We start from the raw sequence: 27,142 nt of genomic DNA, 5'->3' as shown, positions 1-27,142 counted from the left end.
CAAATATGCTATTAGTGGCCTCAAGTTTAGGGATAATAAAATTCACAACTGAGCTTTACTAATCAAGGTGGCTTGAAGATTGTTTCAAGAGCCAAGACCTCAATGGGCTAATCTCTTAAGTCCATATACTATCTGGATAATGATTTCTTACATGCAAGGTTGGGCAATCAACCCTTAGGGGCATGATGAGGTTTATCGAAGGGTCGTAAGGTTTCTATTGGCGATAGAGACAAAGTAAGCATACGCTGCACCCGACAGCGTTCTTATCCCTTTTTTGAGATGAAAGAAATGGGACATTACTGTTTAATAAATAGGGCAATAAGGGTATAAAATTGTTGGGACGGTTCGCCCAAATTAGGTGTGCGAGTGTATGTCGTATCTCCTATCCCCATTCCCTAGAAGCGCCGGTTTGGATCAGAGTGGGGCGAGGTCGAGAGAGAGCGAGAGAGATTTACAGTCCCTAAAGTAGCTCGCCGTCCTGATTATGGCTCCCTCGGACCTTGTTCTCATCACCTGCATTAGCAGCAGATTCATTTCGCACGATAAACTTATCATTGGTTAGGGCGAGAGAGAGATAGAGAGAGAGCGAGCGAGGGAGAGAGAAAGAGGGAGAAGGAGGGAGGGAGGGAGGGAGGGCACACGTAAGAGCGGAAATGAAAGTAGGGGGAGACGGATTTCTTCCTAAGGCTGGAAGTCTTGAGAAAGTTCCATGCTTAATTAGGAAGTGCAGGGAGCTTGGCAGCTGGGTATGTTTCTTATCTTTCTTGATATTTTGCCCTAATAGTTTGTTTACGGGCTAATGTTTGTTATTTTTTAATTTTTAACTTTCTGTTTGGAGTTTAGATTGTTTTTGTGGAACCTTGATAGAGATATTATAGTTGGTATTGGAGTTTTTAATAAGCATTGGTTTGCAGTTTTTTTGTTGGTTTGAGTTGATTCCAATGGGAATTTAGTGATAGTTGGTGTAGAAGACATTTTTTGTTGCTCCTCTCTGCAATACAGAGATGTAGAGATAAGATATTGGAACTGTTTGGATGGTGGATGATGGGTTGGTATTTGAAATCCAATTTGTTTGTCTTAATGGGTAAAAATCGAAAATATTTTATCGAAAATTCGGTCATGTATTCATCTAGATAAGTACTGTTAATTTTTTGCACAAAGATAGAGTTTAGTTGTAATATGATTTCAATCTACTGTTTCTATGGGAACTGGGAAAATGATGTATATCAGTATATGTTATAATATTCAGTTAATTCGTTAGTTTGGGATGAATGATGAGATGGCTCTAGCTGTCACTTAACTAAGTATTTCTATCACAAATACATTCAATAGCATACCCTAATCAAACCAGACCATGTTGTTTATTTAGGTGCCTCATCCCAAATTCCCAATAAGTCAATAGACTGATTCCAGTTTGTTATTTGATTGGAAACTTTCTCCAATATTGCTAGAAAGTAGCCATGGTTAAACTGCCTCTATCATTTAATAGAAACGTTTTGTTCTTCATTTTTTTTCTTATCAAATTAAGAAGTTTCAATATTAAAACTAGACCAAGGTACGTCCTGGCATCAATGAGATATATTTAAGTGGATTGATGTCATTTATAATGGATCATTGGATTACTGTCCAAAACAGCATATTTATGAATTATTTTTACTAAATTTACACAATAAGCTTATTCACTTAGACCAAATGTATGCTTTCCCCACCCCCAAAGGGGAAATAGACAGTTGAGGTTGGAACCAAATGTATATGATCTCTGTGATGAAGATGCTGATATTTCTGTCATTTCTGAAGGAACGAGAGATGGCATGATACCTCCTCAAAAGGACATGGGTTATGAAATAATTCCTAAGTGATCAACTCTTTCGCCCAAAAAATTTCATCTTCAAACCTAAGTCTGGGTCGAGAAAAGGATATGGAATTATTAAACAGTTCTTTTGCAGATGAGCAATAATAAGATTTAAAAATAAAAATAAAAATAAAAATAAAAATAAAAATAAAAATAAAAATTAATAAGCGTCGTTGTGGCATAAGAATAGAAGCATTAACGAACCTTAGGATATAGATGGACCTGCTCAGAGAATAGAATACAACATGCAATACAGTTGCTAATGCTATAACATAGGACTTAATCCATAGTTCACTCCATTTCCCATTTTGGTGATTTAATTGGATAAGGATTGTTGGATCCTTCTTTCCAGTAGAAGGAGATGTTCTTGGACATGTGAAGATCAATATAATTCTTTATAACTGTTATACGTTCGTGGGCCACTTTCAGGGCTTTGACCAGCCAGATAACTGATGAAGGATCTGCTTTAGGTGGAACTTGTTGCAGTATACCTGATAACAAAACCAAAATTTGAGAACATTATCCTCATCATTGATGGATCGAATATGCCCAATAATGCTGTGGCAGTGTATCCTAGTGAGATCTAAAAGGTGTACCAGTGACTGCTGGACCAGGATTACAAACAGTGCTCCAGTCAAATTTTAATTCGAGAGCTTGAGGGTGGGGTGATCAGGTATTGGCTGTAGCATGGGTGACAGGTAATTCTTACAATCGCCCTTCAAATATTGAAAGATGTTGACTATAGTCACCCATCTTGCTGCCCTGGTGATAATACATTGATGCCTTTTTGCAGCATAACCCTGAAAAGCCTGCTATTGCACTCTTGGATGCTCAAGATACTCATTGAGTGAACATCTACTGAACTCATTCATCTTTTATGAATACTTATGCAGGGCCAAGGCCATATTAAATTTAGATCTCAAGAGGAAAAACCCAGGTATTGTGGAAATATGCTGACAAAAAGGGTTCCTAGAGCCCTTGCCAATAATTAGCAGATGGACCATGGACAGTTACACGATTCACCACTAGCAAAGAACACCTGGCAGGCAGTTGTGCAGAATGGAAGTCTAGTTTGATCTCCCTTGGAATCCAATTGCTGTTGTTCACTCTTTTGAAACCAGGTCTTTGGATCAAATTCGACTTTCACCCTTCTTCAAATCTCCATCAAAACACTAAAAAAAAAGAAAAAAAAAATAAGACGACCTTGTGTTGGAAGTGGATTGAGGATGCAACTGCTTCTTGATAGCCCAGCCGGGTTTGAAAACCTTTCTCTATCACTGACTGGTATAGCTATAATGACGAAGGCTTAGCTTTGCTCTGTTTAAGTGGTTCTGTCAAAGCCACAGAAGGGGCGGGCTGATGTATGAATGTGAATAGCACCATAAGGATTATGATTGTTAGAATGCCATGGCAACTGGTAATGGTAGTTGTCTTTTTGGTTCGACTTTGTGTAGCGATTGCCATGTACTTGGGGAGTTAGAGATGAATGGTGCAACAGGACAATTGTATCCGATCCTATTTAGTTGGGTAAAGGCTTAGTTTAGTTGAGTTGAGTTGAGTTGCCATGTTGTTGGAACAAGAAGGAGTCAGAGCTGAGTATCTTGGGAACCAATTTCAACAACTTGGTAGATTTTTGGTATTTGCCTATTTGGTGTAAGTGGAGTTGAGCATATGTATTTGGTTTTGATTGGAGTAGAAGGTGTTGGGCAATGATTGGAATATCTTCATGGTGGTGGCCAAGTTTGATGAATATGAATTATCGAAAGAAGAAGTGAACAAATAGCTGAATTTGCAATCCTTGTTTAAAGTTGAAATAAAAAACATGGATAATATGGATTAAGTTGTTTATCTGTGTTTGTGCGGATGCGAAGAGTATTTTTATGGCCTACTAAATGGAGGTAGTTCGAGTAAGGGTGGCTTGGAGGATTGCATTAATCATCAAGACACCACATGTCATAGATATATATGGAAGGTTGGAGTGGCTGAAGTTAAATAAGCCTTAAGAAAGATGAAAATAGGCAAGACACTAGGCCTAGATAAAAGGTCCCAATAGAAGTGTGGAAGAGCTTAGGATCACGTGGGGTATCTTGGTTAACCAATATATTTAACAAGATTACAAGCATAAGGAAAATGCCAGATGATTTTAGCAGAGGCATTGTAGTTTTGATTTACATAAATAAAGGTGATATTCAAAGTTGCAATAACTATAGAGGCATAAATCTAGTGACTCATACTATGAAATTATGGGAGAAGATTATTAAAGCCCACCTGAAAAGAGAAACTACTATCTCAGAGAGTCAATTTGGTTTTTTGCCAGGTAGATCCACGACATAAACTATTTAACTACTTAGGATGCTCATAGAAAGATTTAGAGTTTGCAAGAAGGATATCCATATGGTCTTTGTTGGCCTAGAAAAAGACTATGACAGAGTCCCTAGAGAGTTAATTTGGCATGTAATAGATGAGAGAAGGGTGTTGAGTAAATATGTGGATATAATTAAAGACAATTGTGGGAGGTTAAGGTGGTGAATTCCCAATTACAATTGGGTTACACCTAAGGATCATGTTTAAGCCCTTATCTGTTTGCACTTTGCACTTGTCATGGATGATTTAGCCAGGAGTATTTAAGATGAGGTTTCGTGGTATACACTTTTTATTGATGATATTGTTTTGGTGGATTAGACAAGAGAAGTGATTAGCGTTGTGTAGGAGTTATGAAGATCAACTTTGGAATCAAGAAGTTTAAGATAAGTAGGACAAAGACGGAGTATATGGTGTGTAACTTTATTTTCACTAAGACGGATAATGAAATGGAGAAACTTGAGGGGAGAGAGATACCGCAAAGTGATTATTTTAAATATCTGGGGTCAGCATAAATAAAGAATGTGATAACCATGATATAGAGGATGATGCCTCTCAGAGAATTCAAGTGGGATGGATGAATGGAGATGTGTGTCCAAAATGTTGTGTCTTATGTGACAGGTATATTCTTGTAAAGCTTAAAGGAAAATTCTATAGGACAATTCTATATGGGATGGAATGTTAGGTAGTTAGGTAGTGGAATATAGATAAGCTAAGTGTAACAGAGATGAGGATGTTGAGATGAATGTGTGGCAAAACTAGGACGAATAAAGCAAGGAATGGCCATGTTAGAGCTGATTTGGGGGTTGCCCCGATTCATGACAAGCCCATGTATTTGAGGTGGCATGGCCATGTTGAGTGGAGGCCTTCGGATGCACCAGTAAGAATGAGTGATCGGATTCAGATTGAATGATCTAAAAGAGCTAGGGGTAGGCCTAAAATTACCATAGGAGAAGCAGTGAGGAAAGCGATGCATAATTTAGGTCTTTACTCAAGTATGACCTTGAATAGAGCCGTTTAGAGCGTAAGAATCCATGTATCCGACCCCATTTAGGTGTGATTTTACTGAGGCGGTGTTGTCTCTCTTTTTTTAAGAACTTTTACTAAGATGTTGATGTAGATGCACATTATGGAAGGAAATATGAGAGGAAGAAGGGTCCAACCTTAGTCCACTTGAGTGGCTAGGGTCCAGCCAAGAAGCCAGCCAAACCCCGACTTGGTCCACCTGAGTGGCTAAGTACAAATAAGGGCCAATTGGGCCCATCGGCTAGGGGAATAATTAGTAGTTCTTTTTAATTAATTAGTGGGCCATTGGACCTATCGAGTTGAGTAAGTGGCATGTTAAGTCCAAATTGTCTTAGGACTCTATTTGTTTTCCACATAGGTTTATTATTCCTAGTCCAATTTTAAATTCCTAGTTGTAGTAGGAGTGTTTAGTCCTGTTGGGAAACTAGCTCCTAGTAGTAGTTTGATTGCTATTCTGCCCTCTATAAAGAGAGGAGCCTATGTACTCATAATTTCATATTTGAATAAAGAATAATTGCAGTCAATTGTTTAGAACAGCTGGGATAGCTGTGGGTGAGAAGCCCTGGCCGAGACAGCCGCTCCTCCCCCACTTTTCCCTTTGTTTCTTCTTGTCTAAAGCTTTCTATTTTATCCTAAAGTTACTACTGTTGAAGTATACGACTGTTGTGAGTATTCAGAAGTTTAGATCTGTCCAAGTTACAAACCAGAATTGATTCTTTCTCCTAGGTCAGAAAATCAAGAAAGCTTGTAACTTCACAACCAGCCGTCAGAATCCTCTCAACTTTGGGGGTTTTTGTACCCTCCCTAGGGACTATCTACGCCCAAGAGTGCAGCTCAATTGGACTCCTACAGACCTGGCCGCACCTCTCTCTCTCCAGCTTTATAGCAGATCTTTCTCTCTCCTATCGGGTTGGGTTTTGGGCTGGTTTTGCTCCTGCATTGGTATTGTATCCTTGGGGGTTTATTTGAAGGTCTTATTTCTTTGTTTCCTGCTCGTATCTGTATTGTTTGGGGTTATAAACTGCTGGGGTAGTTTCTTGTAATCTAGTCCTGCATTACATGTCCTACTTGCTCCGATCCATGTAGCCGACCCCATCTAGCTGGGAAAGGGTTGAGTTCGTCGTTGTTGTTGTATCTGTGTTTGTGCAATAGCTAAATGTTTATGTAATATTGTAGTTCAGTGAGGTAGGATAGGCCTGGACCTTGTTGATCTAGCTTAGTTCGGGCTCAGATCATGGAGTGCTGAGCTAGCTTTTGTTACTGACAGCCTTAGCTATGTCCATACAATTAAAGAGCATGTAGTTTGTTTCTCTTCCATACAATAAATGGAATGCTTTTCCATGTCTTGGGCTCTTATACTCTGAAATAACACTTTTTTATATTAATCAATTTCAACGTTATCTTATACTTGTCTGATTTTCAGGAATGTGATTATTTTCCCCCCGTTTTAAGAGTAGGGAAGATAGTAATGGAATCTGCATTTCTTAGTTATTTTGTTGAACTAGATACAAAAGGATTATGTAGACATTTCTGGACCACATACATATGGAGACCCAGTGGAGAACTAAATAATGGTAAAGAAATTCAGTTTACTTGAGGATGATATCTTCTTCTTCATTTTTTTTTTTTTTTTGACATTCTTTATGTAACTCCCATAATAGCTATTTTGTGCTTTACTTCTTCTCTAGGTGTTTACTCATTCTTTCTAGAAATTCTTTATATGATGTTTTGTTGGGCATTTATTTTCGGGTTAAATGCCTTTGCAGGATGGTTTTGCATTATCTTTGAAGAAACATGTGGAGGAAGAAGCTCGGGATCTCAGTGGAGAAGCTTTTTCTCGCTTCATGGATCAGTTGTATGATTGTATATCCGGATTGCTAGATAGTAATGATGTTGCTGAAAATTTAGCAGCTCTACGAGCTGTAGATGAGCTGATAGATGTGAATCTTGGGGAGAGCGCCTCCAAGGTCTCAAAATTCTCTAACTACATGCGGACTGTGTTTGAGGTTAAGCGTGATCCTGAAATCCTGGTCCTTGCTAGTAGGGTTCTCGGTCATCTAGCCAGAGCTGGTGGGGCAATGACTGCTGATGAAGTGGAGCGCCAGGTTTGTAGTGTATTCTTTTAGTTAACTGGATTGTGTTTCGGTGAATTATTTATCTGAAGTAACTTGTAAGAAGATTATCTGGAGTTCTTTGTTCCTTTAGGTAAAAACTGCACTAGATTGGCTTGGTGGGGACAGAATAGAGTATCGTCGTTTTGCAGCTGTCCTGATCTTGAAAGTAAGTGCAATATTTTTCTTTCATATATGTAATTCATTGGGTGACATTTTATTCTTTCTCCTCCTATGGGTTAACAGACTGTAATATATGTATATGTACCTGTGTTTTCAATTAATAGGTATGAATAAGGCCTTCCTCTTGGTCAAAATACGGGCCCAAGATGTGGAATGTAAGCTTCACCTATTAAAGACAAATTTTAATAAATAAATTGATAAGTATGTGAAAGAAATGTTTATGTAAATAACTGATGTAATGAGATGATATTAAGTTGTTTCAAAAGGAATAGCAATTTATGCAATATTTATACGATTGGATTGTTCTGAAAGCTAAAGCTTTCCTGGTTAACTCGAATGGGCATTTTTCGATCCAATGAGAGTCTCCCTTTGGGAACAACTAAGTACTTCCGACGAAGAAAATGTCTTTATCCCAAAGCTCCATTCAGTAATATCCCGCCCTCGTCCTTCCATTTTTCCAATTGGGGCAAGGAGTGTTAAGGGTTCTTCGTGGATGCCTTTGGGCTCTCCCATCTCTATCAGAAAGAGAAAAAGGAAGGCTGATAATTAAATTTTTATGTGGACTATTTAAGAGAAAAATGAGAAAATAACTTGTTACGTGTCAATGTTATGCAAGAGCACAGTTTTGGATTAAAATACAATAGCAGGGGCCTTCAGCTTTTCATGACATGTGGCATTGTGATGCGCCATGTATCTCCTTTGATGTTTGAGGTGCGAACGTAACCAATTATGGTATGTTCGTGCTGAACTTGATGATATACATTGAATTTGATGCATCGGGATAATCTCAAGTTGTTATTTGTTCAACTCCTAATCCTTCTGGCTGTTGTTGGATGCTTAAGAGTTTCCCTTTTTTTTAAGAGGGGGGGGGGGGGGATCGGCAAAGAAAAGACGTGTAAGATTATACTTAGTGCTTGATTTATCTTTGGTGTTTATGACATAATATGCAATTTCCTGAGAGTGTAAACTAAATGCAGATTTTCCTTGCAATGTTAGCTCTTATCAGATCAAAGTATTGACTGATATGGTGTTTTATCTTTAAAATATCGTTTTTCTAGTCTAAAATTTAGTAATTCAACACTGTTATTGCATATTTGAGACATTAAACATTGGTTTGCGCGAGAGTAAGTTCATTTTCATCTTGGAGTTTCTCACTTTGATCCAGAAAGGTGATTTCTGTGCTGACATTATGGTATGACCATTCCCCTGCTGTAGGAAATGGCAGAAAATGCGTCAACGGTGTTCAATGTTCATGTTCCTGAATTTGTGGATGCTATCTGGGTTGCATTGAGGGATCCAACATTGGCTGTCCGGGAGCGGGCTGTAGAAGCATTGCGTGCTTGCCTTCGTGTAATTGAAAAGCGTGAAACACGGTGGCGTGTGCAATGGTATATTATAAGCTTCAGAACAAATTAAGTGATAGAAACCAAACATATTTCTTCCAATGGTTCGTCTATTTACTTAAATTGCATCTTAGAATAGAGATTGGGGGAAAAGCTAAGTAACTGGAATCTTACTAATTCTATTGATTATTAAGTGGTTAACTCTATAATGGTCATGTACTTAGCCTGAATCTTTTGTGGTTAAATCCAAGATCTGTATATGTTCCTTTTTTTTCTTTAGCTGACGTATACATAATACGATCTCTCAGATATGGGTTAGTCTGTTTTCCTCTTTTTCTTGTGTGTGACCTATACATATAATGTACGAGTATTGATTGAACAATCACCTCCATGAATAATCCCAGAGCTCCAATGAAATAAATCTCCACAAATAGGGAAAACAGAAAATCAGATTTGGAACAAAACCCAATACTGGGCAGAATTGGGGGAGACTGATGCAGCTCAGCGATGGAATTAGTTGCTATCTTTAGACTTGATTTTTATTTACTTCCTTTATTGGTTAGAGATTAGATTAACAGTCTTTTATTTAGATTTGATTTTTATTTTAGTTGCTATCTAGTTTTAGTTTCCATTTTTAATTAGCTTCCAAAATTATGTCATTATTTTTCTTTAAATAGCCCTGTAATGGAGAACTCAGTTTTAGATTTGAATGAATTTGAGACAATATGTTTTGGTTGAAGTCGATGGCGGCCATGGATGTTTTCTTTCTCCCCCTTCTCTAATATTCTCTACCCATCTCTCTCTTTTCCCTTCTCTGATATTCTTCTCTTACTTCTCTTTTCAATCCCTTTAGCCTTTTCTTTCTTTCCCCTCTGTTTACTCTTTCTTTTCTCTCTATCTTCCCTCCCTTCTCCTGTCATTATTTTCTTCTTGCTCTTTCTTTTCTGGTTCTATTCCTGCGACCCTAGCAGTCTCAAAGAGAGGTTTCGATCTCCCTTTAATTCCCTATTATTTCTCCTCACTACTAATACTTTGTTTTCTGGGTAGTATAAGCAGCCTTTAGTGTTGAGGCCGATCTCCATCAATACTCCTCTGATGGGTCTGAGCTTTAGGGCATAAGAACCCCTATCGTAGGCGACTTGAACCCTAGAATTTCAGACCCAAAGAAGATCGCTGTTGGGAGAGATAAACCTGCAACTCAGGTTAACCGAAGGTACCGCCCAGGTCTGGTTTCAGTCAATAATATCTCCTGGAGTGCTGAACAATGGAACCCATTAGGGTGGGCGTACGGCAAGGCTTTGCAGCACCTTCCATCGCCTGGAACTTCATAGAGAACAGATCAATGGCGAGGAAAATTGCGCCTGAACCCCAAAGTGTTTTCTGCGTTTTCGCTTGAGGCTTGGTTGAAGACAACTTCATAAAGTGGTGATTGGGTTTTACTTTATTCTAATATCTCATATTAATGCCCCTTCCATTCCCCACTGTATTACAATTTGCCATTGAGTTTATTTTTCATTCCAAGAATACCCCCTCCCCCTTATACGTTACACTCTTCTTCTATAAGTGGAGATTCAAAATTCTTCTAGATTTTTATCCTTTGTGTTAAAAGTCCTTCTTTTGTCTTATTGCCTTATTGTTGCCCCTTACTTTAACCTCCTATTTACACCATGCCATCAAGTTGAATGTTGTTCCTAATTTGTTCATGGTCAATAATTGATAATTCCCTTCATATCCCATCAGTTATTTTAACCTCCTTTCCTCCTTTTAAGATCCTTTTTATTTACAAGTCTGCCAATCCTTTCTAGTTTTCCTGTAATTACAAAACTGCCACCTCCCTTTAGTTTCAGTTAATTACAGAACTGCCATTACTCCTTATATTTTGAATTTACTACTTTATTGTGGGCCCTAAGCAATCCGATTCCTGTTCTTGGAACCCGGATCTGCATCAGAGACCTTCGGTTGGCTGTAGGAGCCTCTGGTGGGGCTCAAACTTGGATCGAAGGAGGCTGCTAGGATGCTGAATAAAACTCTAAAAAGGATCTTCAAACTGATCTCAGATCTGAGAGATTTGCAGGTTCTTGATTTCTGGTCTTTAAATAAGGAAACTTGGAGAAAACTGGCTGTAGCAGATCCAAGTCTCAGATATCCCTGAAAACCTGGTCGAGTTCCTCCCTTGGTGTCCCCAACAAATGCCCAAAAGGGCTCTGAAAAGTTACTTCTAGGTTGAGAGTTCTTGGGGAAGCCTATTAGGGTCAAAACCCTAAATCTGGGAGAGATCAATTGGCTGTTTTGTGCTGATCTGGCCTTCATTCAGTAGTTGATCTTCAAGGCTTCAAGTAGGCTCTAATTAACTCTCAATCACTTTCTCACAGTAGTAGAATAAAGAGAAAAGAGCAAGGAAGATAGGATAGATGTGGGTGGGATGGACTCTCTCTTTCCTTGGTCTCTTACCCACAGCTATTTCAGCTGTTGAAGGAATTCTATCTCAGAATTTTGGAGCAATAAAGCTGCAAATTTCATTCATAAAATAGTTGTGTCTTGAGTTGCAGCAATGCCTCTATTTGTAGAAGAGGTTAATGGCTAAACCTACTTAGCTAGGGCTTAAGCTACTTGATTAACAATGACCTGTTCACCAAGAAACTAATAAAAAACATAATTGGACTCCTCAAAGACAAACTTAAGACTCCGACATGGAGTTGACTTAATAAAAACAAAAAAAATCATAATAGGACTAGGAATCGCTGGAGAGAACTTGGGCTGGTTCAATCAGCCTAATTTCGGGCTGATGGGCTGGTTCGATGGCTTCTTCCTTCTTCTGTAATGCAGGCCAGCATGCCTATCTACATCAACATATAAATACAATTCATCTCCCTCTCTCTCTCTCTCTCTCTCTCTTCTTGTTGATAACAACCTTCCCCTCCCCTACCTCCACAGCCTGTTGCATGATAGGTGTGGAATGGTTTTCAGTTTGATTTCCTAGATAAATATGCAGGCAGGGATCGATAGATCCAAAAAATGCTGTGTGTAATGTGCCAATGATGGAAACTATGGCAGTGGCCTTAGAAGAATAAGCAGCAGAAATAAACATAAGGATTCTGAAAAAAAAATAAGAATTTAGAAAACAGGCTTTAGGGTTTTAAGGAGAAGTCATGTAACTTTAGAAGCACTAAGAAAGTGTTGATGTACTGGTTGAGGAGACTATGAGGGTCAGCTTAATCATGCGGTCTTGTCAGCCTGAGTTATCTGGCTTCCAGTTTGGCCTGCCAGGTCCAGAAGTGATTTTTGTTCAGAAGTCAGGACTTCTGCTTAATAAATATAGGTTAAAGCATTCAACCAAAAAAGAAAAAATATAGGTTAAATTAAAACAGATAGATGGACTTAACAGCAAGGTGAGGAAACCAAATTCTTGGTAATAAATCCCACTATACTTTTTAAGGCGCCAAAGTGGCTGAAGGCCACTATAGTATTAAAGGCTCCTAGCAGCACCAAAGAATACAGAAAGGCCTGCCCAAAATCAAAAGATGGAACAGTGATCCTCTTAGATGATGTGAATTTAGTCCGATCCACAGCCTCACAACATAAAATCCTATCTAATTGAAGTCCTTCACAGATGCAAGATTTTACTTCCAATCTATATGGACTATCAATAAATATCTTCTTGGGAATGATCTGCTCTTTTTTTAAAGGTGGGATAGTGAGTCTAGCATTGTGTGTAACGTCGATGGCCGTCTTCTCTGAATAACAAACTATTTAAGTTGTTGCTACAGAACTTGAAATTGCACCTAAGTATTCAAGTTTATTGACTTGTCATTGTTCCCTTGAATGAATAGTGAAAAGTTCAAGGTAAAATGAAAGAAATAAATAGTAATTACGACAACAATAAAAAGGACCATCAGAGCAAGGGTTTACTGTCCCCAAAGAAGCAAAGCTACCCTAGAACAAGGTGGTACAACTGTACAAACAAGGAGCTGGTTACTCATTCTGTGTTAATGCTGAACTGGAGAATCTGGCAATTGGATTAAGATGAGTTTTATGTATGAAGTTCTATAATGAGTAGAGATGTGTTGTTAGTTGATGATGATCTACTGTGTTGTTTTGAAGATACAGCCTAGTTTCTAAATCTGAAACCGTAGTTAGTATTTTGGTTTCCCTCCTATATCCCCCCATCCAACCATTGGATCAAGGTCAAACTTCGATGATTGGAAGGGCTTAGGGATACCCACTTACCCAGTATTGTTAGTAATTCGGGGATAATCAGAATTCTGGTTGAGAGATGTCACAGGCTTTGTTCTGCTGATGTGCACTTCTGCCATCCTGTTGTGGGTAGGATTCTGAAATGTACTATGGTGTTAGCTTGAATGTCCCCTATGCCTCCCTGCTCCATCTCTGTCAACACCCTGTGCACCTTACCTCACCTCCCTCCCTATTCGGAGCTGGACACCATCTCTCTAAAAGATTCAGTTAGAGGTGAATTTACAAATTCTACCCCTCCACTTCAACTCAGCTAATGACTTAAAAAGGTTAGATAACAACTTAACAAGATAGTGAACTACTTCACTCTTTATCATGACAAATGGAAGGGCTTCTTAAAACTACTTTATTGAAGAAAGTTCCAAATCTCTTAAGAGTATGGTAGACCAATGTGTTTGATTCCGACGCCGTTCATCTTTCATGAACATAATATTCCTACTCTTATAAGAAAAAAATTGGATTGAAATACTGATATTCTGGGTTTATAAGTTTCTTTGATAAACAAAAATTGGAAATCGTTGCATTTTGGATCCAAATTAGATGCTTCACATGTTTTGAATGTATTAGAAAGCCTATTGAAACCATGTACTCTGTTCCATGTTGTTTTCAGAGTTTCATGAACTGTGGTTTTACATTATAGTGACACTGGCTGTGGATGAGGGGACCGAGTAGTCTATTCACTTAAGAATGGAAAATATACAAATTCTTCTATGCTTATTAGCTTCTTTTACTCACTACTACTTGGACTGGACTAGGATTGACTAAACTTTTAGTCACACTTAGATTAAAAAATGAAGGACTTCTAAATCTGCCATGACTCAAAATAAAAGTAAGACTTAAACTTGAAAATACAAAGTAAATCCCTAAAAATGAGTTTGCATATACTTTTCTCATGACATTATCATGATTTGGTCTGAATCATGTGATATTGGACTTGTCGATAGGTAATTATAGTTTTTCTAAGTCTATCGGAGCCATTGCATTCGGGAACCTTTTGAGGTGGAAAGTGATGGCCCAATGGAAATTTTGGGACCTTTGTCTAATGCTCTTTTGAGTCTGCTTGCTTTATTGATGCACACATATTCTCTTGTTTTCATTGAACCTTGTACAACATCTTCTGCATCATTCCATATTTTTAGTGCAAGCCATTGTTTTTCCTTATCTCAATTAAGAAAATGGCAATCGATAATGGCTTCATGCTTATTTATATATCAGTTGTTGAAGAGTAAATCATTTCTTCTCACAGTATTGCTGTTAATTTGGTCTACATTCTTTATTTGTTGTTTTCCCTTAGGTATTATCGAATGTTTGAAGCTACACAAGATGGACTTGGTAGAAATGCTCCTGTTCACAGCATACATGGTTCACTACTTGCAGTTGGTGAGCTTTTAAGGTTGGTAGGAGATGGTCATGTTTTTCTTTTGACCTGTTCATTCATGTTGGCTATTCTGGATTTTATCTTAGGTGTTCAGCATGCATATTCTCTTTTCTAACTTCTATAAGGTTTGCTATAGGAAGTTTGAATAGCTACTTAATACTTAATAGTGCTTTTGGATGAGTGGAGATGGGGATCGGCCTAAAAAATATACAGAATAAAATACAATAACAAAGTAGGAAAGAAAGCAGGGGAAGAGCTTTATTATCCTGGTGGGTTCACTGTGCATCCATTGACCCCTTCATGCTTTGGTCTCTAAAAATCTATTGTGTTTGTATGGCTTGCGTAGCCCAGAAAGATATCTTGGCATGCATTGCCCACAAAGATATCTTTTCTTGAAGGTTCTTTTGCTGAGGTGTTTTAGTAGTTACAATTTGTATTCGTTATTTGGTTTCAGATGTAATTCAAGTGCAGTGTATTTATGTTCATGAGTGGACTTTGTTACTGCTTCTTGGGGGATTAGCTTGCGACAGGATTACAGGAATAGGGACAAACCAGATTGGGAAAATTCAAATATCATAATATCAAAGGGTCTGATCTGGTGAATATACTGCTTGAGCACTCTATTCGGTATGGCCTTGTGGGAAACAATCCGTCAAAGTTATGAAGCAATTCAATGGTCAGATTTTAATATATGGCAGAATCCTTAAGATATGAAACTAAAATTTCTGACAGGAAATCAGAATTTTAAAAATTAAGAATAAAAGCAACAAACAGAATTCTGAAACATAAAACTGAAGAAGAATAGGAAAAAGAAGATACGAAGGATATGATCAGGAATAGGCTGGAATCACCGCCGGTACCCAATGTTGGAATTGTCACCAGGGAGCCTACTGAATCACCACATCTGGGAACATTCTGAATCACCATAGAACCAAAGGCAAAACCAACTTCATTACTCAACTTTGTGTAAAGGTATAGTTTTTATATTTTCTTAAATATAATACTCATAACAGGAATCAAACTAGACCTAAAACTCCTTCAGCCAATTGCTTACCTTGGAGGTAGTCTACTACTCTACTACTACTACTACTACTAACTCAACTTAAAATTTTGGAATGCCATCCACTTTGATGTTAGCTCTAAGCTTGCCATGCTTCTCTACCATCTTGTAAGCGATTCTCGAAGGAACTGGCTTATTATTGTGTCCTGGGGTTTGCGCACCTCCATCTTGCATCCCTCTATCCCCCCTTGATGAGTTTGCTGCTTTGTTTTTATTGTTGCTAGTTTTAACTCTCTCCCCCTCGGGGCCTTGTATATTCTTTCTTTTCTTCTTTGGTAATGAAGTTTTTATTTGCGCACACAGACTCACACACACACACACACACACAATCCAACCCATAGAGACATAATCCAACCCAACTAAAACACTTAAATAACATTTAAAGATAAATAAATAAGACTCTAACTGAACTAATAAGTAACTAAGGGTCGAGATTTCGGTTTTGACCTTGGCCATTTTTTGATTCGGAATTTCAGGGAAACCCTAATTAAGCATTTCCAAACACATTAGACTCTTTAAGTTGTAAAAATATACACCCAAGATGCTAGTTTGGTATCATACCCTAGCTTGGTATTGTACGCCGTACCCTCTCAAAGCCTATCCTACACTTAATTTTGTATTGGGACACACAAAATTCAATGAAAACAACTAAAATATGCATTTGGAATGAAGAAAAACTATTTAATATTACACAATGTCAGTGTTACAACTTAAAAGTACAGGTGTGTACAACTAAGGTTTTAACACCCTTGCATGACCGTCCCTTCAATTCTATGTTAGTACCACATAGAGTTCTAGGAAAGCTCGAAAATTTTGGGCAAAAGGGTACAGGCCTAAGTTTTAATCATACACAAATCTTGCTCAAATATGGCAAAATGTTGCTTTATTATGTATATGCATTGTAGTAGCGTCCAACACTTTGTTCCATCAAGAAATATAGGTGATATGGCAAAAAATATCAATTCTGGGATTTTTGGAGTTTCCTACCTCTAATAGGAGAAACCACTCAAAACTGAATCGAAACCGAGTCAAATCCAAAATTTCGATTTTTCAGCCGAAATTTCGCTCGAAACCTTGCATTCCTTCTGAGTTGCACAATTTCGTTTAGACCTCTGTTGAAACTGAAATATTTCGCGTAGTAGTTTCGACTGAGATTTTGAAATATGTCCTACCCACATTTTAGGCCCATTAATATGCCTCTTACAATCATAGTTGTCACATTGCCAAGGCGAACCAAGGCGTTAGAGGCCTGCCTAAACACTTAGGCGACAAGTCACTCGCCTTAAGGCGAACAAGGAGACTAAGTGTTATTTTTTATTTTTCCTATTTCCTAACATTATTTGATATGCTACATATACCTTGTATCATAAAAAATCACATTAAGCCACGTCCTGTCATAAAAAATCAACATTAAGTCACATCAAGTTATAAAAAATCAACATTAAGCCCCATCAAATAATAAAAAATCAACATTAAGTCATATTAAGTCATGAAAAATCAACACTTAGAGAAATGCTCTTGCTCTATAAGAAGTTTGACTGGTCAAATGATTTTATTTTTATATGAGATTTTTTTTATTAGGTAGCACAAAACCAGCTTTCGAACAAGCTTAAGATTACTTAAATCTGAGTTGTAATTACAAAGTTATGTCTTGTTTAAACTTATTTTAAAATTCGCGAATGCTGTTAAAATTGCCTGAATGAACATAGTTTTATGGACATCAAAACAAAATATTATTTTACCGGGCTTTTGGTTTTTCTGCTATGTTTTACCATGATAAGAGTTATAAAATTTTCAGAATTGAGAAAAACCCCCAGCATTTGAAAGTTGAAAATCACCACTACAACAAAAAAATTCCAGCTTTTTTTCTTGGAGTGGGTTGACTTTTATCATTTTGGAATTTGATTTTTAAATTATTTTTATTGGATTCAAACAGGGGGTATTTTCTTATTTGTGAATAATATCTTAAGTAAATGAAATAACAAATATAAAAATATTTACTTAAATTATATTTGGCATAAATAAATGCCAAAATATAAGGCGACAATAGCATTGGCGCCGGCAAACCGCCTGGACGTACCCTGGCGGCACCTTGACAACTATGATTACAATGAAAACCTAGTGGATCAAAAGCCCAACATGTATAGAACCCAACCTAAGGATTATTTGAATAAAAAATAAGCCCATTCTTTGATTTATCTGCATCATCTTAGTTACTTCTGTTTGGGTTTTGAGTTATCCTAGCTCTAATCTGTAGTTGTCAAGGTGTCACCTGAGCTTTCATTTGCCTTGGATGCCTTCCTCTCTTAGGTTGGTGCCTTGGATGCCTTATTGGTTTTGCTTTGCGTTTAGGCCCCCGCCAATGCCTTGGGTCACCTAGACTCCTTGACAATTATATTCCTAGCTCTTAAAATAGGGGATGACTTGCATCTGGGTGTATTTATTATCAGTATGAGTCAAGAAATTTCACTTGGATATCTGTGACACCTAAGAATACGGAAGTCCCGGACCCGCATGAAAGATCGGTGATGTGTTCCCACTAAGAATACGGCAAGTACCAGGGGGTTTGGGAGATCGGTGAGGGTGTAGCAACCTTAAATCCCACATCGCCTAGGGATAGATTGTTGGGTTAGTTGATAACCTCTAGCCTCATTAATATGGAACAACGCATTTTAAAGCCTTGAGGCCCATTGGCAAAGAGGACAATATTGTGCCAAGGTTAATAAGGAGGGGCGTTACAGCATCTTGGTATTGTAGTGGTATTATCTTATAGCTGGTGGATGAAGTTGCTTGATCCATGTTCTCGGTGCGTAAGACAGGTCCATCTCCTTGTTTAACAATTTAAGAATTGATGCTTTCAAGGCCTTTAATGCTGATTCTTGGGCTCCTCGTTTTTTCTTCTCTACTGGTATTTTATTTTGTAGTTTCTTGTTGAATTGTCTATGCTCCGTAATGATAGTCTTACTTATCTTGGTTGATTGGCCTAAAAGCCCGCATTTATCTCTCAATATCAACTCTATTCTTTTTACCTGGTACATCACCCTGCCAATTCCATGTGCCATAAGCTCTGCTTATTATCGCTGCATCAGTTTGTCAAAATGTTTTCTATCACACTTAGAGGTGTGCCTTAGATCTATTTTTGTAGAGTTTGGGAAAATGTGGTTGCATCCTTTATTCTAAGGGAGAGAAGTGTGATCCAAGGTGAGAGAATTTGACAGGATAGGCAATTTTGACCCATGTGGAAATTAAAATATTTCCTCATATGATTGAAATCTGATCAAAATTTGGTAAAGTTTCTGAAATGAAGGAAAATTCGGGAAATACTTAGAAAATTGCAATGAGACTTAAGGGATGCTTATTTAAGCGTGAATACACATGTACGAGTAATTAGATGTTAAAAAAAACCCATTGAAAGCATTATCTTGGTTTGCTCCCGATTTTGCTAGTGTTTTACATTGGTGTTATGGGTGAGGGTTTCCTCCGACGCCAGTATGCAATTTGGGGCAAATGGGAGGGGTGGATTTCGAACTGTCAGATAGGGGGTTTTTATGGAGTAGAGAGTGTGGGTCGTCTCGGTTGTTTGTGATGGGGTGTAAAAGAATCCGCACTACCTGTCGTACAACTCCTTTTCCGTTAAGTTATTGTGTGCATGGTTATAATATTGAAATCAATTAAGTCATTCACACTATTGTACGTGTATTTTCATTAGCAAACAGAGCATATTGTGGTTAAAATTTAATTATATAGGCCTAAAAAAGCCAATTGAATTTAATTGTTTTTGGGGAAATTGGCTATCAATAAAGTTGGGTTTTAAGATTGAAGCAAAGTGCAAAACTCCTACAAACTTTATAGTATGTGAGTCTCATGTAAGCCAACCCCATTTAGTTGGGAAAAGGCCGAGTTGTTGTTTTGGTCTCATGTAAGCATTCAAACATTGCCAAATCTAGCCAGAAAATTGAACAAAGATGATTAGTTTTAGGGACTTCTCTTTCTTAAAGTTTCAACTCAAATGTGTTCAGAGATCCTCGAATCTCCTTCCCGTCTTGTCATGGGAGCATAGATGAGTTTGGTGACAGGTTTGAATCTCCCAAGATTTGTAAGTTCTTACACATTTGAAGCACATTTTAGCAATTTCTATCATTTCAACTCATCTGCTGATTTCAACCATTTTGATTTCTTTTGACTAGAAATTTGGTATTTTATATAAAAGATTGTAGCATTTTTTTTTGTTTTTGACTGAAATTATGACATTTTGATCGTTTTGTTTCACTTATTTCAAAAAAATATTATATAATTTGTATTTCCCTTATGATTTGTTTTCGAGGTCCAAGTAAACCGAAGATAGAAAATTTTGATACATTTTGTTTGAAATTTTGAACCGTGGGGTGATCTTGGGTTGTGAAGCTAAATTTGATGTTTGCTCAATGGGGAATCTGGGTCTGGGAAGTGTAGGTTGTGAGGCCCATAATCTTTGAATTGAAGTATGTAAGGGTATAAGACTATTAGGGTATACGTGGAGCTCTTTATGTGTTTATGTCTTGTGCGGTATTTTTCAGCATTGTAAGGGGCATACTTAAATTTTCTGCCCACATATATGGATAGTGATACCGTGTGGGTCACTAACTGACACAGTCTTTTCCCTCTTTATCTTCTTCTTTTTTCTCTTCCTTCTTCTTCTTCCTCCACCAACTGAAACTGGTTCTCCATTTACCAGTTCTGGTCCTTCCCTAACAGATTAAGTTTACAAATCTTAACTTGGTATCAGAGAAAGGGAAGTTTTGAGACTCGAACCAGATTCGTTCTTCTCTTTTCTCTCTGCAAGCCCTAGAACTGGTCAAAGGCAGTAGGTTTTAGAGCTTGTAAAGGAATTTCCTACCATATGAAATTGGGATTTGTAATATGCCAGAGACGAATTGAAGGTTTTGTTTTTGTGAACTCCGCCACTGGGAGAAGTAAAAAGCAGCCAATTGTGGCTAGATCAAGTGCTGAAGCTGAGTCAAGGGCCATGGCACAAAGAGTTTGTGAGCTCCAATGGTTGAAGCGGCTGGCGCAAGAGCTGGGATTAAAGTTGATGGCTTCATTGACTATGCTGTGATAAAAAAGCTGCTATAAGTATAGCTCAAAATCCAGTTCAACACAACCGCACAAAGCATGTTGAAGTTGATTGTCTTCGTTAAATTAAAGATAGACTTGGGTGTGTTTGAACACAATTTGTAAAGGCTGGAGATCAACTGTCAGATGTGCTAACAAAAGAGTAATTTTTTACCCATTTCATCCTCTTCTAGGCTAGCTGGGCGTGCACAACATCTATTCCCTAGCTTGAGGGGGGGTGTTAGAATGGTAATATGTAGGGGTATAAGGGTATACATGGAACTTTGTGTTTATGTCTTAGGGGCATACTTGTCATTTTCTACTCATATATATAAATAGTGATACCTTGTGGGTCATTAATCAACAGTCTTTTCCCTCATATGTTCTTCTTTTCTCTATCCCTTCTCGTTCTTCTTCCACCAAGGGTGATGCGAATCCGGGTCCAAAACCGGAATCGGATTGGTTATGGGCCAAAAGAATAAACAATTTAACATGAGCAAACCAGTGGCAATCTTGTAATTTCTGGTACAATTTAAAACCCTTTGAGTGAAATAACCGAATGGGGATAGAGCTGGAATTAATCCCAAAAGAAAACTTCAGTTCTGGAAATTAATATAGTGGTAGGGTTAACCTGAAGTAAAGTTTTAAAAGCAAGGATTTTACTGTAAAAACAAGGGATATGGGCTTAGTTGTAATAACAGAACCCATTCTTTTAAAAAGCAATAGAAGAACCCCCTCTTCTTCCTCTTGATAGGGCACCAACGGTAACCCTCAACTTGTTGGATATCGATTCTCAGCCACAATTCTACGGCTCGAGCTTAAGCTTCAGACAAGAAGTCGCAGCAGCAAATCTGCTATCACTCCAGCACCAGCAAACCTAGGCAGACCAAGATCAGGGGTGCTTCAAAACCTGCAGCACGACTTGGCGATGGCCTGTAGAACCAGCAGTGAACCTTGACGACACTTGGAGTCAGGCTTCTGGGGTTTAAATCGCTTGGAGACCAGCTTCCTTTGACCTGATCCAAGAGGTAAATAGATCTGCCGGAGGTGTTCCAGCAAGGCCTCTTTTGATTTCTGGAATCACTGCCCAGCAGAGAAGAGGATCAGTGCCCAGTGATGAGGTCGTGAACACCGAGTAGGGGACGAGGGAAGAAACAATAGTGAGATTAATCGGAAGCAAGGAAGAAGAAGAGAGGAGAAAATCAGAGGAGGAGAGGAGCATGCACGGCAGCCCATGGTTCTAAACCAAAACTTCATTCAACTATTCAATTCCAATCAATTCAAGTCCCATCGTTGGGTGCAGTAACACTATTTAAAGACAAAAACATAAACCTACTTTCCTATTCTGAAATTGAATAAATTTGCATCTAAATCTAAAGATAAAAACAAAATCTCACTCAAATAAAAATAAAAATCAACTCTAATGCAACTCCTCTTATTTCTAACTCTAAAGGGAAATTAATAAAGGAACAAAATCAACCCCAATTAAATCAATCTTCCAACTGCATCAAAGGGCAAACTTCTTCTCCATTTATTGATTGAAGTACTTCTATCATAAAGGAGCGTCAGCCGCTCCGGCTCATTCCTGTCTCTTGCAAGACCTCTCAAGAAGGTGCGGGTACACAAATCGAACATCGAAATGGACGTTTTCCACAGCTTGACATTTCCTTCTGCATGAGTATAATTCGCTGCTGAAAGCAAGACCCCCACTCTGGTATTCTAGCTATGTCAGCCAATTTCAGGCAGCCCTACTATGTACTACTCTGACCTTGTCTTCTTCATCCGTACACGTACCAAAATTCTTCTTTCCAGAGAGGGATATTCAAACTACATGATTTAGAAAGTCTTTGACTAAGTATCTACCTGAACTAGTGCCAAGGAGTGATGAAATCCCAGTGGTTGCCGGTTCGTATTTATATGTCTAACCAACTCCCAGGGGCTGTGTTCCTCTTGTGCTTCGCTTCCCTTCCCTCCCCTCTTAATAAACTAAAGTAGTCGTCAGCCTTCTATAAGTGACTTTTCGAGTCCCATTCAAGCTAGTTGGGGCTTTGCTTCTTGTAGTAGGCCCGTAACCCCTTCATTTGCTTGCCTTCTTCCAGCCCAGAATCACAGAATGCCTACAGACTAGAAACTAACCGCTAGAAGATCACCCTTTGGGTGTCGCTTCCAGCGCAGGTTGCCAAGCATTCTGTCAGACGTCCCGGCCTGAGAGCACCGTTCACCTTTGGTACTTCAGTATATCTTCAAAAAGAAAAGCGCTACTTCAATGCAGCCTTAACTGCAACTACATTAAGCAAGCCCCACCGACACCTACCTGTAGAGTCAAAGTACCAGTGACAGTGACTTTGACTGTTTATGGATTCAGTAAGCTAAACTCCATCAAATTCCTCAATCAATATCAACAAACAACTTGTCGTGACCAGCGAAGAAAATAACATGGTGGTCGTATATCAGCAGCAAGCAAGAAGCCTGATGTGCTAACAAGCCCACAGCAAGAAAAGGCCTACTGCATTTTGGAAATCCAGATGGGTCACATGGGAGATGTGACTGCTCCTTAACCTAACATTTATAAGATTTTGTCTCTTTAAATGAATGACAGAATCTGACAGAATCCAGTATGCATCAGAGGATCCTTTCTGTTTTAGTTTATTTTCTGTTTAATATTTTTAGCTCTTGACAGTTGGAGGTTATGTAATATGTGGTATATTTTCTAATTGAGTCATCTTCCTTCCACCCCCTCCCCCACCAGGAACACTGGCGAGTTTATGATGTCGAGGTACAGAGAAGTGGCAGAGATTGTTCTTAGATACCTAGAGCACAAGGATAAACTTGTTCGCCTCAGCATAACTTCTCTGCTTCCCCGCATTGCTCATTTTTTGCGGGATCGTTTTGTTACAAACTACTTAACGGTTTGTATGCTGTCTTTTGCATGATAGATTATGCTTCTATTGCTAAATTGAAGAGGGCAGTTTTGTTTGAGTGTTATATTGATATTTGTTCACACTGATCTTGTAATGACTGTATTTGTGGTTTCTTCTGCAGATTTGTATGGATCACATTCTTGCAGTTCTTCGAATACATGCTGAACGTGCTAGTGGGTTTATTGCTCTTGGAGAAATGGCTGGTGCTTTGGATGGGGAACTTATCCACTATTTACCAACAATTACTGTTCATTTGCGTGATGCAGTGCGTTTTATATTCTTATTGCTGTATTTTGGTCTCTAACTAGTTTTTCTGTCTTTCTTATTACAGTAACTATATTTTTATTTTTTTATTTTTCCTTATTTCCGTTTCTGTTCATAATGTTACTGGTCTTTATGGTTGATTGTAGATCGCACCTCGTAGAGGTAGACCATCTCTCGAGGCTTTAGCTTGTGTCGGAAGCTTTGCGAAAGCCATGGGGCTTGCCATGGAGCCTCATGTTCGCAGCCTTTTGGATGCTATGTTTTCTGCTGGTCTTTCTCCTACACTTGTAGAAGCCCTTGAGCAAATCACCGTCAGGTAATACTTCTTGTTTCTTTCTACTGTTTTGATTGTCAGGTCCTTTTAGGAAGTCTAATAATCTGTTCTCTGTGGATCTTTCAGTATTCCTTCTTTGCTGCCTACCATACAAGACCTCTTGCTTGACTGCATTTCATTAGCCCTGTCAAGGGCCCATTATACTCAGCCCAGGCCAGGTGGTGCAGCAGTTCGTGGAAGTATGATCAATAACCCTCAGCAAGTTTCAGACCTTAGTGGTTCTGCTCTTGTGCAACTTGCTTTGCAAACCCTTGCTCGTTTTAATTTCAAGGTTAGTTTGTGCTTTTCTATCTGAGCTGTACATCTATTCTTGTCATTTCACCGGAATTAAATTTTGGTGTAGGGCCATGAACTTCTTGAGTTTGCAAAAGATTCTGTTGTTGTATATTTGGAAGATGAGGATGGTGCGACTCGAAGAGATGCTGCCCTATGTTGTTGCAGATTAGTTGCAAATTCCTTTTCTGGAATAGTGTCTACACAGTTTAGTTCTAGTATGTCGAATCGAACTGGTGGAGGAAAGCGGAGGCGTCTTATTGAGGAGGTTTATTTCAAAACTATTCATCTTGTATTCAATATTATTCATCATATTTGTTTTATTTGCTTTTGTGTGCGTGTGCGAGCAGTGGTGGGGCATGTGTTGGTGTGTGTAGTTTCCTACCAAAGACACTCATGTTTTTTGGTTTGTCGTGTTTACTTTGCTGTTGCTGTTGGTGTTATGCATGCTACTACATTCTTGAGTCTACCACGATTTCTTATTTTTTGGTATTATTTAATTGAACTGCATTTTCAAATTTTCCCAGTTCAGTTCAACTAATGCTGATTGAATTTGGCATATGAAAGACTCCCCTTGGGAGAGGTCTAACTCCTTGGAAAAAGGAGATAAGGATGTATTCAATGGTTTGCACATCAGAAGTAAGTTTTTGTGGTGGAGATACTGTACAACTACTGAATAAAAGTCTTAAAAAAGAAGAACTCCTAGTATGATCTATACAGAAGTGTAATATTTGTCGTCAAGGTGGTTGAGCCAGTATCTAAATGGAAGCATTTGGATTGAGAAGATTTTTTAGAGGTTGACAATATTGGTAAGCGCAGGTTGTGAAATTATGTGTAGTGGGGTTGGATAGGTTATGTGTAGGGTTCTAGGATTGAAATAAAAGGCCCTAAGGTTTATTGGGAATTTCTAAGAGAGTGGTGCTTTTGGGCTAAAACTGAGATTTGTCGGCAAGTGCTGAGGGTTCTTTTTTTTTTTTGTTTTGGGGGGGGGGTGTTGAGGGGGTGGCGGATCGCAAGATTTGGAAAAAAATGTGGTATCTAGATATAGCTTTAATGGTTGCTATAAGGTTTTAGGGGGTCAGCTTTAGCTTTGGGGTCCTGGGGCTCAGTTCTAGGAAGTATGTTGAACTGCGATTTAGGAGTTTGGTGAAAGGGAGGAATTGTTCTTAACGTGAAAGGGCAAGGTTTAAAGTATTGGTCTACATCGTCTTGCGCTGGTGGGTTTGTACGTAATTGTATCGTTATATGTATTGGTATCTTTAAGGGTTACTATATGAAAGGTTTAGGCCCCGTTTGATTTGTTTCTGCTGTTTTTGTGTCTAGAAACAGTAGAAATGGTTTTATCCATTTTTGTGCTAAGAAACAATTTTGGAATTGCAAAATGGTGTTTGATTTTTCTGTTTCCCGAAACGTTTTTAACAGTGTAGTTGGGTTCAAGACACGAGTGAAGGCACAATGTTGCGGGTATGCAGCTCACAAGTAAGGCAAGATGTTGGAATTGCAGGTATGCTTTGAGGAGATGAGCTTCAGAAGGATGAAGGCAGTTTGGAACTGTGAGCTTCACACAACCAGATTGGAGTTGCCACTTCTGGATAGCGAGAAGTTTCAACAATGGGTTGGGGTTGGGGTTGGAGTAGGTCGAGTGAAGTGTCGGGGTTTTCACAATTTTTTATCCCTCCCACTTGTCTCTAGAAACAGAAATATAAGTCTAACTTGTTTCTTCATTCTTGTTTCTAGACATAGAAATATGCATAAATTTCTATTTCTATTTCGAAAAAATAAGTGAAACGAAACAAAAAAATCAAACAGTTTTTGGGGTGTTTTTTCGTTTCTGAGCACAGAAAAACGGAAAAACACGTTCTGGAAATAAAATCAAACGGGCCCTTAAAGTGTTGGTCCATATCGTATAGTATTGGTATCGCTGTATTGGTGGGTATCGCAACACCGATACTTTAAAATTTCGCTATGGGTACTGTCCACTTGTAGGCAACATTGAAGTGGTTAAGTTGGGGGTCCCTGATCCTCAATAGAAAAGCTTCCGAGATGAAATTTACTGCCAGTAGATGAATTTGTGCCTCATTCTCTTTGCAAATGAAGTTCCTTTGTGGTATTGTGTAACGTCTTGGCAGTTCCTTTGCATGCTTATGTGTGATGGAGGTTAGGGAGCTCAAATTTGAGGATTCTATTGGGGTAGTTCATTTCACCCTTTAAGGGGTAACACATTTTTTTATTTTTTTGGTATCGGCCATGATATTTTGAGATGAAAAGTGGAGTTACAAGTATAGAATGAGGGAAGAGGTACAAATAAGTGCCTTAAGCTACAATTCAAGCTCCAACAACTATAGATGCTCACGTCCAAATAGAACAGCTATTGTATAACAACCTACACCCTACTAGGCAGACTAATGCGGGATGGTGTCAACAAATGGGGTCTAAAGGGATGTGTACAAAAATAAATATTTTAATTAGTTGTGGGGCCCATTAGTGATTAATTTCGGATTTATTTAATAGTAGTTGTTATTGGGATCTTGTTGGGCCAACTCCCAAACTGTTTTCTCTTAAGTAGTGGAGTTCTATTAGATTTAGTTTCTATTTGGAGGTTTAGTAGTTTAACAAGTTAAGAGTCCTAATAGTATTTTCTTAGTTGGTTTATTTATCTGAAGAAAGTAAATATTAGGGTGATTAGAATAGGTG

The 27,142-nt window shown here is 38.4% G+C and overlaps 1 protein-coding gene across 2 annotated transcripts in view; it reads left to right on the top strand.

The window, feature by feature from the left end:
* Positions 1-356: 356 nt before the first annotated feature.
* The window catches only part of LOC122091291 (serine/threonine-protein kinase TOR), a 117,718-nt gene continuing 90,932 nt past the window's right edge, over positions 357-27,142 (top strand). For both annotated transcript variants that reach the window (XM_042661153.1, XM_042661152.1), the window contains exons 1-10: positions 357-746; positions 7,006-7,344; positions 7,445-7,519; positions 8,749-8,921; positions 14,422-14,520; positions 23,406-23,565; positions 23,699-23,842; positions 23,988-24,157; positions 24,242-24,446; positions 24,519-24,716. In XM_042661153.1, the coding sequence (XP_042517087.1) occupies positions 654-746; positions 7,006-7,344; positions 7,445-7,519; positions 8,749-8,921; positions 14,422-14,520; positions 23,406-23,565; positions 23,699-23,842; positions 23,988-24,157; positions 24,242-24,446; positions 24,519-24,716 (1,656 nt within the window). In that variant the 5' untranslated portion in view covers positions 357-653. The remainder of the gene's footprint in view (positions 747-7,005; positions 7,345-7,444; positions 7,520-8,748; positions 8,922-14,421; positions 14,521-23,405; positions 23,566-23,698; positions 23,843-23,987; positions 24,158-24,241; positions 24,447-24,518; positions 24,717-27,142) is intronic.

This window comes from Macadamia integrifolia, chromosome 10, assembly GCF_013358625.1.
Source record: "Macadamia integrifolia cultivar HAES 741 chromosome 10, SCU_Mint_v3, whole genome shotgun sequence".
In the NCBI taxonomy this organism is placed as follows: Eukaryota; Viridiplantae; Streptophyta; class Magnoliopsida; order Proteales; family Proteaceae; genus Macadamia; species Macadamia integrifolia.
The sequence above is the reverse complement of the archived record's forward strand: the minus strand, read 5'-3'. Positions and strand labels throughout refer to the sequence as shown.